Source organism: Sarcophilus harrisii, chromosome 3 (genome assembly GCF_902635505.1).
Source record: "Sarcophilus harrisii chromosome 3, mSarHar1.11, whole genome shotgun sequence".
In the NCBI taxonomy this organism is placed as follows: domain Eukaryota; kingdom Metazoa; phylum Chordata; class Mammalia; order Dasyuromorphia; family Dasyuridae; genus Sarcophilus; species Sarcophilus harrisii.
This window is the reverse complement of record NC_045428.1, coordinates 159165510-159181499: the sequence shown is the minus strand read 5'-3', so window position 1 is coordinate 159181499 and position 15990 is coordinate 159165510. Positions and strand designations below refer to the sequence as shown.

The 15990-nt window shown below is 31.4% G+C and overlaps 1 protein-coding gene across 5 annotated transcripts in view; it reads right to left on the bottom strand.

Annotated features, from left to right (window-relative positions):
- ABHD13 (abhydrolase domain containing 13) overlaps nt 1-15990 on the bottom strand; it is a 52199-nt gene that overhangs the window by 29294 nt on the left and 6915 nt on the right. For 2 of the 5 annotated variants that reach the window (XR_004232848.1, XR_004232849.1), the window contains exons 2-3: nt 3880-4913; nt 457-591 (exon numbers count right to left, since the gene is read on the bottom strand). Coding sequence is in view for 3 of the 5 variants with exons in the window: in XM_031958699.1 (XP_031814559.1) it covers nt 571-591; nt 3880-4913 (1055 nt within the window). In the remaining 2 variants the exon portion in view is untranslated. Of the gene's footprint in view, nt 1-450; nt 4914-15990 lie in introns of those variants that run through there. The other 3 variants (XM_031958701.1, XM_031958699.1, XM_031958700.1) reach the window with 2 other exon arrangements.

Below are 15990 nucleotides of genomic sequence, written 5' to 3'. Positions count from 1 at the left end.
CATTATGACTTCAGAATCTTTTTTTTTTTAACAACCTGAATTTATTTTACGTAGAGAATTTAATTTTCAGTATACACTGGACTGATGGGAATTCTGCTAGCATTAAAATAATTTTCAACACCACATACCACTCTTCCTTGTTAAATGGGTATTTATATATGGCACTTTTGTAAAGTGTCTCTTGTACACAATCCTATTTTAAAGTATAGTTCTAAAAATATGAAATATAAATGGAGGTATATTTGTGTCACTTGGCCAAGATGGATCGATTTATGGGTAAGATGACAGTTTGCATTAATTTCACCATATGAATTAATGTATGACACTTTTGATTAGCCAAGAGATGCTGATGTGCATATATTATATATAAACAAACAGAAGTGCATTTCACCGACTATCCTTTCAACTGGGAGATTTATAAATAGATGTTTGTGCTATGTCATTTTGTAACTTTACCTGAGTGATATGAAGGAAGATAGCTCAATTTAACTGGATAATCTGAAAGCATTATTTGCATTTTTTTCAAAATTTCATAAATGATGCCAAAAATAACGAGTCGCTGAATCCTTATTAGTAGTCTCCATTCATGACCTAGAAAAAAAAGTGATTTCTGAGAGACATGCTCATGATCTTATCCCAAATTCACTTCCAATTATGATGGAATGCAATTTAAAATAGTACTACAAAATATTACTATCAGATTTTACAAGATAAAAATTTACATAAAATTGGTTATGGCCTTATTTCTTGTAAACCACAAAATAAGTCTATTCCCTCTATTACTGACCAACTGGATAGACAAGTAAATATTAAATAAAACAATAGTCAAATAAACTGAATGTTTGCCAATTCTACCAAGCCAGAACACAGCAAAAGAACTAGTGAATAGCATAAAGATGCATTAAAATTAAAGTTGGAAAATATAATATAATTATCAATGACCAAAATATCTAGTAAGACAAGGCAAGCTTTTCTAGACATTAAAATCCAAGTTCCATCCCCTGATTTAGTTTTTAAAGAAACAATAAATGCAATATAATTTAAAAACTACTTCTTGTCTCTAGGGTGATAGCATCAACTGGCGTCTCAAAGAAATTTATGTATTTCAAAAGGGCTGTAAGAGCTTTTAACACATGCTGGTCAAGTTTCTTGCTTATCAAACTCATTTTGTCACAAACCTCTAATATAATGAAGCCTATTTAGATTTCCCTTTCTGGATATGCTTCCCATCTCCTATAACTTCCATTGTTGCAGTGTTTGATATTATCAGAGTACAAAAGCAAATTTACTTTCTTTTATAATTCTTCAATGGAATGTCCTTATCCTGACAAAATTCTTAAAAATGGGATCATGCTATTTTAAGGTACATTTTCCCCAAAATAACAATTGTGTACTAAATTTAAATTTCATGGGGGAACAACATTCTTATGGCAACTATTGTATTAATTAAATCAGAAAATTTATATATGTATTTCCATTATTTCTGACAGATTGTCTGAAAGAGAACAATTGAATTTATTCATTTTGTCATGACTAAATGATCACTTTTGGTCACAAAACATGAGATATGTTTGAAAACAGGTTGCTATGGATTTCATAGACCTTTGATGTACTATTAAAGTCTATTTCCCATCCCACCTCAACCATCTGACTAGAGGATGCTTTCCCTCAAATACCTAGTAAAGAAAGAAACAGAAAACTCCACATACAAATTGCTCAATACATTACAAAAGTCAGAGGCGCTTTTCCTCCAAAAGACAGAAGATATAATACACTAGCACCCTTACAAAAATTGCCAGTTAGCAATTTTCATGATTTAACAAAAAGTGGGTGAGGATAAACATTTGGCATAAATTAAAATTTTATTTTCAACACAAATTCCTAAAGTGTTTCTGTGTAATTAAGTGTTGCTGTGTAAATATGGACATTACTAATTGTTCCTAATTTTCCAGAATCAACTTATTCTATAATATTAGAGCTTGATGGAAATATATATTATTCTTTTGAATAATATTAAAAATACAAAACTCAATAGGCCACATGAACAAGATATTATGTAAGTTTTTAGAGTGGAAAATTTATCCATATAGATTATACTTTCCAAAATCGAGGAGCTTTTCTTAAGAAGAGCACTTTTCTTAATTATTCAGTTATGTTAAAAAAAAAAAAAAGTACTCCCAATAACTCTCATTGACTTTATTATCTTTAATATTGAAGTGGATTGTATTATAAAAATGTGATTTGTGAAAAATATTTCTGGTCCAAACTTCACAGAACAATTTTCAAATAAAGACTAAAATTATTACTGATTTACTGAGTCTTTATACTATGGCTGCTTTTATTAAGTCAAGGAATGCAAATTGAAAAAGATACGAACTTAATGAGAATTATAATTAAAATTGTACTGAAAAAGTTGATATATATGTACAAACCTCATTTACATAGAACTGTCAAACATTACTGAAAACAACTTACCTTATATCTATGGCTCATCTGCTACATTTTTGGTAAGGTAGCATTATGGAATACTCCAAGAATCAAAGGGAAAATATTTCTGCAAACATATCTAAATACTACTTCAATTTAAGCCTACTAAACTGTGTAGCCTAGAAACCTTAAAAAAAAAAAAAATACTTATTGTGAAAATATGCTTTATGGCAAAATTGGGAAATTCTCTGCCCTCCACACAGAAATAAAATACCTCCTATAAAATCTACCATTTGATACAGACACTATTCTTTTTAATACCAGATGAAGCAGAAAACCAAAGAACATGATGTTTTCTTTCTACCTTTTTTCTTTTTTTGGTAAATCCACTGAGCTGACATCTTGGCTTTGGTTTGGGGTTTACATGGATACTGGGACTTAAAATTCAAATAAGGGTTATAGTTTAACTCTTCTATGTAACTACAATCACATAATGAGAAGTACTTTCAAAGTTAATTCTCTAAAAAGTTCAAATCTTTGTTATGGCTGCTATTAGTATGTCCAGCTACAGATTGTTGATATTTACATAAGCTAAAATTCTCTTTGCCACCAAAATGACTATAAATGTTTAAAAATTTAGATAAACACAACCAACAAAAGCTGCAGTAAAATCCTATATATCTATTTTGACATGCCAAGGATTTTGGTTGTACTCAACAGAAATACTATGATTACATTTGTTTAAGGGCTTCTACTTATTACTAAAGGGGGGATAAAAGACTTCAGCACTCACAGAAGCTAAGTCAATGGCACCCTGCACACAGGCCTTATGGTTTATCCTTTTGACAAACATAATAAAATGTTTACATAAAAATAGATATAACCCAGATTATAGTATACACTAGTATACTACTGGTGCTATTTACATTAAAAATATTGAATTGCATAATTCAGAGAATAAAATACTATCATGCATTTTATATTAATTCTTGAAGTGAAATATGCAGTTACAGAACACAGTTTGCTAACCATGATTGTCCCAATATTTCCTAAAGTGAAGAATACAGAAAAATGTCTCACTATCACACTTTTTCTTCCCGCATCTACCTCTCTTCTCACCAAAGTATAAGAATAGCAAAGATTATAGATTATTACCACTGCTATAACCAGGAACCCTTTGAATAGTCTTCATATTGGCATAATAAAATATGGATATTATCCATATTGAAAGATTTGATGAAAATGTATGAAACTATTCCAACAATGACAGTTTTTCAAATGTAAAAACTATCTGGATCATCACAGAGAAGTATTAAAGACCTTTCAAAGTTTAATTTTACTCTTTAGGCAAGTACAGACATAATACACATTTAAAAATTAACATTCTTTATCACTTTGCACAAGTCAAGATACAGTGCATTAATCAGAAAAAGAATATTATATAATTGTTACATTGGATGAAGTCTTTGCCATTTCTTCAGGGGAGTGACTTTTTATAACTTCTTTGATGAACTGTTCAAGTGCAGTGAAATAACCCTGGCACTGCCATGTATCATTATGAGTTCCATCAGGAAAAATTGCTAATCTCTTAGTCCGAGATGGGGAAAGTTCATAAAGCTGCTTCATCATTACTGGTGGAATTAACTGGTCTGAGAGCCCAGAGATGAAAAGAGAAGGCATTCTGCACTGAGAGATTTTTCTGTAGGACAGGAATTTATTTTTGTAGCACCACAAAGGAAGATATCGCATTGGAAAGAAAGAAAATAAAGTAGTGGCCATATGTGGTATGCTTAGAAATGTGTTCTCTACCATGATGGCTGAAATCCTATGGGAATTTTCAGAAGCTAAGTGAATAGCTACTGCTCCCCCCAAGGAACGGCCAAAAAGGAAAATTTTTGTTTTATCAAGGTCAGGTCTGGTCATCACATAGTCCAGTACTGCTTCAGAGTCTAAGTAGAGTCCTTCTTCACTTGCTTCACCTTCACTCTTTCCATAGCCTCTATAATCAACAAGTAAAAGGTTAACTTTCAGGTTAACCAGCATAAGCAAAGCATTTGGCAACCTGTGACCAATATTGCCTGCATTTCCATGAAAATAAATGATAGTTGGGGAATATGTTGAATCATCTCCAGTGTATCTCAGTAAAATAAGATTGAGAAGCACTCCATCTTTGGTTCTGATGAAAATGTTTTCATGTGGAATGCCAGTGGGCATAGGGACATAAAGGCGGGATGATGATGGTTGTTCAGGAAAATAAAGCAATACATCCTGGAATTTATATAGAATACCTGCTATCGATACAAATATTAACACAAGTAAGGTGATGCCTCCATACAGATGGAAAGTCACTATTAAAGGTAAAAGAGAAATACGGCAGAGAGCCCAAGACCATGAAGCTAAGGCTAATAGCCATCTTTCAACAAAGGTCCACAACATCCATGACTTTTCCATTGTAGGTCTCCTTGAACTATTATTCCATATGTATCCTAAAAAAAGAAAAGAAAGAAATATATAACCAATAATTCAACAAAGTATTTCATTTACTAAAGAAACAAAAAACTCCAAACTTTCTTATGAAATATGACAAAAGTATTAGGTTTTAAGTTTATATATGTGGAGGTGTTAATCCAAAAAAAATCCAAAGAAAAGAAGGAATTTTGTAGAGATATTTTGACTGAGAACTTCTTAAAAGTCAATAATCAGGCTATTAGATTAAGAAGGGCTCAGCTTAAGAAAATTCTGTTAAAAAGTGAGATCTTGCTATAATAAAGTGGTTCCTAAAATATTTTTTGCAGCTTTCAATCATCTCCTTTACTCAATCAATTTTCAGACTTCATAACTTGACTACACTCTAACCCACACAACATTATTTCTATAACCTATGTAAATTCGCAAAATGTACCAATTAATGAAACCAGGTTTATATGTATAGTGGAAGCCACAGCTAAAAGTACTGCTTTCCTATTAAAAACACATATGAACTGGTAATATTAATAATTTTTATTTTAAAATAAGAAAAATTATTTTTAAAAAATTAGGGATAAAAATTCAAGAAAAACATGGAAAGAAAAGTTTTCTTCCCTCCTTAAGGCCTAACACCTTGGTTCAATAAATCTTTTTGTTAAGAGGACTTCAAAACTAATATTTCTTAATATCTGAAGACAATGCTTTCCTTTCAAATGAATTAAAAAATGATCAAGTGGAGGAAAAATAAACCACAACTGACAAACTGAAAACTTTTTTTCCCCAAAGGCAGGGAATTAAACACCTTATGATCTATACTCATCTTTTACACAAACTCTATTTTCACGACTACATCTAACAGTGATTATGCCAAAATTACATATATACAAATCAATTGAGAAAGAATGAAAAGCAAAAAAAAAAAATTAAGATAAAATAGAGAATAAAATTAAATTAAGAAAAACTACTAAAAATGTGAAATAAATCAATAGAAAAATATGAATAGAATAGGATAATCCCATAAGGTTCATCAATGTCTAAAATGTAAATATAGCATTTTAAAAATACATTGAAGTCTTAAATTACCTTCATATTAAATTCTACTTCATAGGAGGAAAAAAATTTTACAATCTTGCATGGAACTATTAAGTCATTTTTAGACCCTATCACTACTATTTTTATTTTCCTCAATCTAGTATCACAGGATAATAAGTTTGGAGTGGGAAGAGATTTTCAAAGTCATTTAATATAAGATCTTTATTTTACAGATGAGGAAATTGGGGTTTTGGAATGTTAAGTGACTTGTCAGACAGTATCAGAAAAACATCTTCTTGACTCCAAGTCCAATGCTTTATTTTCTACACAACAATGAACCTCTTTCTTGGTTAATGACTATTTAAGTTTACATATTATTTTGAGATATTAAAAATATAATCGATTAAGACCTAAAGAATAATAGTCTATATGAATGATAAAATATAAGGGCTTAAAAGAATTAAAAAAAAAAAATCAAGTGTAATTTAAATGTTTTTCACTGTGGTATTGATAATCAAATATTTAAAGTAGTACTTATTCTTTGTTTAATTTTGTAATTTCCAAAATTTGAGTTAGATTTCAAAAATCTATTAGTCTTTATGCACATCCCAGGAACCAACACTGCCACCAAGCTGTAGTATGCTTTATTACAATTAGTTAATTTATATTAGCAGAAAAAATGAATATTAGAAGATGCTAAATCAAGTTTATGAAACTTCATACTCATGACAAAGACAGCTTGCATTTAAATAAAAAAGAAAACTAAATAATAATATACTAATAACATTCGGTCCAGAAACTTAAACTAATAAATAAATTCTATAGTAATCATTGCTAACATTAACAATGCTAAGGACCACCAGTCCTTTTTTAAATTACTAAAACCTCACTGGAATGCAAACTTATTTGTTTTAAGGTAATTTATTTTTTAAAAGCACAAGCAAAAAACTGTATTTGGAATATTTAATTTGTAAAGAAGAAATAAATGATTCCTTTGTTCTAAAATTATTCTGGCTAAAGTTTAAATAGGAAAAGAACAGATAGATATAGTACAGCAAATATTTTGATTTATTTTACAATTTTAAAATAAACCTCATATTAAAAAAATATAGACCAAAAAGGAATAATTAGATTAGGTTTAGAATATATAATATTTTACAAGGTAACTACCAAAAAAAAAAAAAAAAGCCAACTGAAAGGCGTACTAAATGCCAAGTAATTGCTAATTTGAAAACCAACAACAAAAAGGTCTCATTTACAAAATATATAGAGAATTGACTCTGATTTATAAGAAATCAAGCCATTCTCCAATTCACAAATGGTCAAAGGATATAAACAGATAATTTTCAGATGAAGAAATTGAAACTATTTCTAGTCATATGAAAAGGTGTTCCAAATCATTATTTATCAGAAAAATGCAAATTAAGACAACTCTGAGATACCACTACATACCTCTTAGACTGGCTAAGATGACAGGAAAAGCTAATGGTGAATGCTGGAGGGGATGTGGGCAAACTGGGATACTGATTTGTTGATGGAGTTGTGAACGGATCCAACCATTCTGGAGAGCATTTTGGAACGATGCTCAAAAAGTTACCAAACTGTGTATACCCTTTGATCCAGCAATGTTAGTATGAGCTTATATCCCAAAGAGATCTTAAAGAAGGGAAAGGGACCCATATGTACAAAAATGTTTGTGGCAGCCCTTTTTGTAATGGCTAGAAACTGGAAATTGAATGGATGCCCATCAATTGGAGAATGGCTGAATAAACTGTGGTATATGAATGTTATGGAATATTATTATTCTGTAAGAAATGACCAGCAGGATGCATACAGAGAGGCCTGAAGAGACTTACATGAACTGATGCTGAGTGAAATGAGCAGAACCAGGTAATCATTATACACTTCAACAATACTATATGATGATCAAATCTGATGGATGTGGCTCTCTTCAACAATGAGATGATTCAAACCAATTCCAATTGTTCAGTAATGATGAGAATCAGCTACACCCAGAGAGAGAGCTATGTATGGGAAATGAGTATGAACCACAACATAGAATTTCCACTGTTTCTGTTATTGTTTCCTTGCATTTTTGTTTTCCTTCTCAGGTTTTTTTTAAATCTTCTTTCTAGATCCGATCTTTCTTGTGCAATAAGGTAACTGTATAAATATGTATACATATATTGGATTTAACATATACTTTAAAATATTTAACATTTGTTGGACTACCTGCCATCTAGGGGAGAGGGTAAAGGGAAGGAGGGGAAAAGTTGGAGCAGAAGGTTTTGCAAGAGTCAATGTCGAAAAATTACCCATGCATGTTTTGTAAATAAAAAGCTCTAATAATTTAAAAGAAAGAAAGAAAGAAAGAAAACCAACATCAAAATCCTACGTCATTGTTATGAGTAGAAAGAAGGTGGTTCCTTGAACAGAATAAATCCAGTTTAAAACATGTGGAACAGAGAGACTATCAAATGTCTTGGTTTGGATGAATCCTAATAGAAATAATCAGGAGTTATTAATTAAAAGAACTGAGGTGACTCCTCCCTGGGTGTTTCTAACAGTGATGAAAAATAAGAACAGACATTTCTGGAAACAAAGTCAAAGGTTAACTATATCACTACTAAGCCTGCTTTACAGTCCTCTATCCTGACAATATTCCTCTGGAAAAAAAAGAAAACAGAAACTTGGGAAAAGAAATAGCAGTATTAACATTTATATAATACTTTACACTCACAAAGTGTTTTATTTTAACACAAAGTATATCTTACAATCTTTTGAAAAAATAAGCACTATCACCATTTTATAGAAGAAAAAACTGTATTGTGATTCATCTTCAAGGTACAGAACCAGAATTCTGTGGCCTGGTGGTTAAAAGCAACAAGGATCATGAACATGTGTTGGATGGTTCTGGAAAACAGGGAGCTCAATCCCTCAGTGAACACCTAGTATTGGTCCAAGCAATATACTTTGCCAAAGGGTGAGGTCATCCAAAGTGCAGAGGAGTATTGTTATGCCAAGCTCAGGGCATAGCCTGCTTTTGCTGGACTTTGGCTCAGGAAATAGGGTGTGTCCAAAATATTCTGATAATATTAAGACATGTAAAACCTTAAGGGTCAAACTATACCAAAGGTATTTGGCTTTATTACTGTCAGTGAAGATACATTTGGAAAAGTAATAATCACCTTCAATACAATGTGAAGTGAAAAAAGAATTTTTTAAAAATAAAACATCAGTGGAACAATCCTGAAGTTGTCAGCCAATTAAACTTGTTTCAGGAGTTTACCCTCGGTATCAAATATAAATATTTTCAATTCTCTCTAGTCTTACTCTGTTCAACCAGGGAGAAGTTATTTTAAACTACTTTAAAAAAGCAAAGTTTTCATACTATGTCAGTATCTGCATAATGAAGCAGTAAAGAGATTCAGTAAACTTTACTTTTTAAATTGTAATGACTTTTGTCCATTGCCTAAACCTTATTTGCTTCTTAGAAATATGATAAAATGTTCACAAATAAAGTTAATGCCTCAGCTTACTTAAAACTGGCCCATACAATGACCCCATATGTCAATCTTTAGTGAAGACTTTTAAAAACATTGAAAATGGATTAAATTAAAAGAGTATCAGCTTTTAGAGTTATTAATGCAGGAATTCTCTCAAGTATGACAATTTTACAATGAAATTATCTTTCCCAAAACCTTGGGGAAATTTTTTTTTTCTTTACTTCAGATTTGGCATCTTTTCCTCATCACTGTCTGAGAAATCATCAATTATCTATTCCATCTACTTCTGGTAAATCTTATCTTTTAACATCTCCCATGATGTTCATTCTCTCTGAGAAGTGATCAAAATTGGATGTGTTTTCACTCAAAATTGGATGTCTTAATCATGGACTAACATTTAGCCATAGTCTACATTCAATGTATCTTATGTCACACTTTAGCAGAATAATCAGAGAAGAACTCCTAAAATACTATTTGGAATCTCTGGCATTTATGACTCATATGCTTGAACCCAGATATCTGGGAGATGATCAACCCAATTCCCAAGTCCCATATTTCAACATGAAGAATTCCACCTTTGTAGTAAGGATCTGCTTTCTTCAACAGAGAGGAGAGGGCACAGAAAATATGACCTCCCCTCCCCCCCCAAGTTAAACATTCTGATCCATCTTCAGTTTCTTAAATGTGTATGTGTGTCTAAACAGATATATGTCAAAACATATGGAAGGGCATCTCTTCAGAACCTAACTTTTCTTGTTTTATACACACACATGCAGAGTCTTTCTTCTTTCTGTACTAACCCGATGGCTTTGTCAATATCAAAAAAATACATTCCATGCCATCCCAATCAAAACTACCAAGAAATTACAGAGCTAGGAAAAATAATAAAGTCCCCTTGGAAGAACAGAGTCAAGAATTTAAATGGAAGTAATGAAAAAAAAGTGCAATAAAAGTAGTCCAGCTGTGCCAGACCTCATACTATATTTTAAAGCAGCATTCATCAAAATCATTTGATAGAATTAAGAATAGAAATCAGTGGAAGTGATTAGGTTCATAAAATAACAATAATCAATGACAAAAATAATCTACCCCAGCTTCTGGGATCAGAACTCACTATTTGACAAAATTGCTGGGAAAATTGAAAAATGATACAGCAGGAACTAGGCACTGACCAACAGCTAATATCCTATATATTAAGGTAAGGTTAAAATGAGTTCATGATTTGGACATAAAACACTGATAACTAAAAGCAAATTAGAATAAAGGATAGTTTACCTCTCAGATCTGTAGAGAAGGAAGGAATTTATGGCCAAAGGAAAACTAGAGTATATTATGAAATACAAAATGACTAATTTTGATTATTTTAAATTTAAAAGTTTTTATACAAACAAAACCCATGTAGAAGGAAAACAGAAAAGTGGAAAAAAATCTTTATATCCAAGGGTTCTGATAAAGGCCTCATTTCTAAAATATATAGAAAACGGATTCAAAGGTATAAGAATACAAACCTTCAATTGATAAATGGTCAAAAGATATGAACAATTTTCAGATGTAGAAATTAAAGCTATTTCTAGTCATATAAAAAACTGCTCTAATCACTACTGATCCGAGAAAAACAAATTAAGACAACTCTGAGGAACTACTACACCCTTCTCAGAATAGCTAAGATGACAGGAAAAGATAATGATAAATATTGAAGGGGATGTGAGAAAACTGGGATACCATTGTTGGAGCTGTGAACTGATCAAACCAATCTGGAGAGCAATTTGGAACTATGCCTAAGAGGCTTATCAAACTGTACATACCCTTTGATCAAGCAGAGTCTCTACTGGGCCTATATCCCAGAGAGATCATAAAAAACGGAAAAGGATCCACATGTGCAAAAATGTTTGTAGCAGCCCTTTTTGCAATGTCAAGGAATTGGAAACTGAGTGGATGCCCATCAGTTGGGGAATGGCTGAATAAGTAATATTTATGAATGTTATGGAATATTATTGTCCTATAAGAAACAATCAACAAGACACTTTCAGAAAGGTCTGGAGAGACTTACGTGAACTGATGCTAAGTAAAGTGAGTAGAACCAAGAGTACATTGTACACAGTAACAGCAAGATTATGAGATGATCAATTCTGATGGATGTGGCTTTTTTCAACAATGAGGTGATTCAGGCAAATTCTAATAGATTGAGAGAGCTATCTGCATTCAGAAGGAAGACTGTGGGGACTGAAATGTGGATAAAAACATAGTTTTTTCATCATCTTTGTTGCTGCTTGCTTGCATTTTGTTTTCTTTCTCATTTTTCCTCCTTTTCTGATCTGATTTTTCTTTTGCAGCATGATTAATGTTGGAATATGTATAGAAAAATTGTACATGTTTAACATATATTGGACTACTTGCTGTCTAAGGGAGAGAGTGGGGAAAAGAGGGAGAAAAATTTGGAACACAAGGTTTTGCAAAGGTGAATGTTGAAAGCTACCTGCATATATTTTGAAAATAAAAAGCTATTATATTAAAAAAAGAAATAAAATTTATTCCAAAATAAAGCAGTCAAAGTTCAAATAATAAGGATTTATTAACCACCTAATTCTGTGCTAAGTGGAAGGGATACAAAGACAGACAAAAACCGGAGAGTTTAATGGCAGTGGGGAGTGGGAGAGAGGGGCACATAACAGGAGAAAAAACTACACACAATTTAAATGCTAGATAAATTGGAGATAAACAACAGAGGGAAGGTACTATAGAGGCTTTAAAAGAAATAGGGAAAGGATTCTTGTAGAAGATGGAAGTTTAGCTTGAAGGAAGACAGTAAAACCAGGAAGAAATGTAAAAAGGGAAAGAATCTTGGGCACTGGGCACAGGCAATTAAGTTGCCTGGAGTTAGATGACAGAAAGTCTTGTATAAGGAATAGCAAGACAGTCAAGAGCCAGTGGATCTCAGAGTATATGTGTGACTATGGAGGAGAGGGGAAATGGAAGAGGGGGAATCTAAGGAAAATAAAGTCTAACATAATAATTTAAGGAAAAAAAAGTCTAACATAATAATTTAAAATAGATTGAAAAATCAGGTGAAAGTACTTTCACAAGAAAGTGTTTTGTTAACCATAAAGTATGTTATAAATATACAGCATCATGTTTGCCTTGCAACGAGTGATAAAATCATTTAGTATTATTTGGGTACTTCTACTTACTTCTCAAAGTCCTAAATGCAATCCTGACCTTACCCTCCAACAAGAAACTATAATCTGGGTATAGTCAGTGACAAAAGTGAAATAGTGCTTCTCTGCTGTTATGTTGGATTATTCATTCTATAACTAAGTTAAATGGGAATTGGAGATTTAGAGAGAATGGAAGTAGATAAATTCTTTTAAATTAAACTTATTCTTTTTTTGTCACCGCAGAAGTTTCACTTCTTCAGGCTGTGCCTTTCCATTATTGAAAAAAATCAAACAATCAAGAACTTTATAGATGACCTAAGCCCAAGCCTTTTATTTATTGTACATTTGTATATTATTTTGTCAAGTTATGAAGCATAAGATTACAGATTTAGACATGAAAAGAATCAAATAGTCATCTAGTCCAGGACTTCTTAAATTTTTTTCAACTGTGACCCCTTTTCACCTAAGAAATTTTTATGCAACTCAGGGTATATATAAAAAATAGGTATACAAAACAAACATTTACTGATAATTATAATTTTGTAACCCTACATTCAGTTACATGATCCCATAAGGTTTTCAACCCACAGTTTAAGAATTAGGATTTAGTCCAAACCCCTCATTTTGCAGTTAAAGAAACTGAAGCCCAGAATGATGAAATGATTTTCCCAGAGTCTCACAGAGTAAGTGAGAAAGCCAGGATTCTTATCCAAGTCCTCTGATTCTATATCCAGTCTTCCTTGTGAATTGACCTATGTCATATAAATATGTGTGTGTGTGTATATAGATATATATATATAGATAGATAGATAGATATGTATAATTTATATATAGATATGTATTTTATTATATATATTTATGTATGTGCATATATGTATGTATGTATTAAAACAACTGACCATTATAACAACTTTTTGAAATACAATAAAAACAATAACTTCTATTTTACAGATGAAAAAAAATCAAGCACTTATTAAGCCCTGACTAAAAGAAATTAGGTAAGCAAAAAAACCAAATCAAACCATTTTTGTCCTCAAGGAGTTTATATTCTAGTGAGGTGGAATATATATATATATATATATATATATATATATATATATATATATATATATATATATCCCTATAAATATATACAAAATAACTATATAGTAACATTGTGGGGAGGAAGCAGAAATCAGGAAAGACCTCATATAGAAGATGGTATCTGAACTGTTCTGAAAGCAATTAACAGTGTAAAAGAGGTATTAGGTAAAGAATAACTGAACTGCAAAGTCTTGAAACCAAGAACTTGAAGAAATAACCTATCCATGATCATCCAACTAGGCCTTCTCAGGTCACCTAGTGGTCTATATATTAGCCACCTCTGTAATAGTGATATATACTAGTGAAAAAATTTAAAACATTTTATACCAACATAGCATCAAACTTTACTTACAAAAATTCACATTAAGGTAATTAAAATATCAATCTTAATTTTATCTACAATAGCAGAACCAATATTAATAAAATATATTTTCATAACTAATGAGTTATGCAATATATACTTCTACAGATCAATGGAAATATAAATGAAATTAGATAGTGAAGATTAAAAGAATTAACAGAACACATGACAAAGGACTGATTTTGTTGTTATTACTAATATTCATTAGTATCAAATTCCTTATTGTAAGGGTATTGATAATGATATTTCTTTATATTATGTTTAGCAATTACCTATGTCTTATTTTTTCTTTGGGGGGGGGGGGAATTCAAGGGGCAGCTAGATGGTACAAATGGATAGAGCACCAGCCCTCAGACATTTTAATACTTCCAGGCTTAGTGACCGTAGGCAAGTCACTTAACCCCAAATGCCTCAGCAAAAAAAAAAAAAAAAAAAAAAGGAAGAAAAAAAAGAAAAAAAATTCAAGATTATGTTTTTATAACTAAATACATTAAGCATAAGTAGAATGCAATGGGGTGTTGAGAAAGCACTACTATTTAATCATAGTTCCAGATGCTTTTCTCTCCTATCACACTTCCATTAAATTATGATTGAGATTTAACATGCTCTCAACATCCATATTTTTTTCAGCCAAGGTTTGAAAATTTGGGAAACTATGACATCTGGGCATCTGAAATGGAGATACAGATGTGTGCCACCAAAAAGTTGGAAATAAAATATATTATCTATTAATTTCATACACAATGATCAAGAAAAAAAATTAAATAATCATGTGGCGTGAATGAACAATCACTGACTATCAATAAATTAGACGACAACTTGCTGCCCAAGAAAATTCCCACAATAATAAGCCTTTCTGAACAAAAACTGGGGAATGCTCTTAATTGACATTGAGTTAACTGTAGTCTAAATACCTTGTACTTCCGTGTCAGATCCTAAATCCAAAGGGGATGGTGCATGTTATGGAAGATGTCAAACATAATCTAATCTGAAAAATCATATTTAAATAAAAGTCGGTAGAATGTAAATTCCTCAAAGTCCGGGTCTACTTTTAATTTTTGCCTTTTTTATTCCTTTCTCAAATCCATGATTAGAATAGAGCCTTTAAGACGTGTGCTTTAGTAAGTGCTTGCTGAATAATAAACACATTTTTTGGGTCAAAGCTAGGGAAACAATGATAAGGAAGAAATGAAAAACTATAATGTTGTAGTTAAAATTTTGTTAAGTGCCCTACACATTACTTAATTGTTCAATGATTTACAAATGGATCTTGTAAAGAGTTTACTTTAAATCAATTCTATAGATTATAGAACAAAGTTTCCCATAAAGACACTGTTATTAAACATGGATAGTTTCTTAGACAAAGCTCTAAAAGTCTATTTAACCAGTAATGTAGATGAAATACTTTAAGTTTTTAATAAAAACAGTATTATTAAAGTAGTAACAATTAAAAGAATGAAATATAATAAAATACAATTCCTAAATGGATAGTAGAAAATACTACTGCTTGAGAAAAGGGTTAGATGCTAGATTTTTTTTTTATTTTCACTGATCTAGGTAGTTTAGTGAATAGTTCTCAGGAAGATGTGACTTCAAATGTTACCTCAGAAACTTACAAGCCGTTTGACGGTGGCAAATTACTTTAACTCTATTTGCTTTACTCCACTGTAAAGATATGGCAAACCACTGCAGTATTTTTGCCATGAAAACTATGATTTAAGGGGTCACAAAGAATAGGACACAAATGAACAACAATACAAAATGTTCATAGTATACAAACTATTATTATTGTGTAACATCATTGATATTTTTAAAAGCACCTAGGTGGTTAAGTGGAGAGAGAGCTGGGAACAGAATCAGAAGATCTGAGGTTCAAATCTGGCCTCACACCCTTATTAGATGCGAGTCTGAGCAAATTAACCGAAGTTATTTGGCTCAATTTCCTCATTTGTAAAATGAG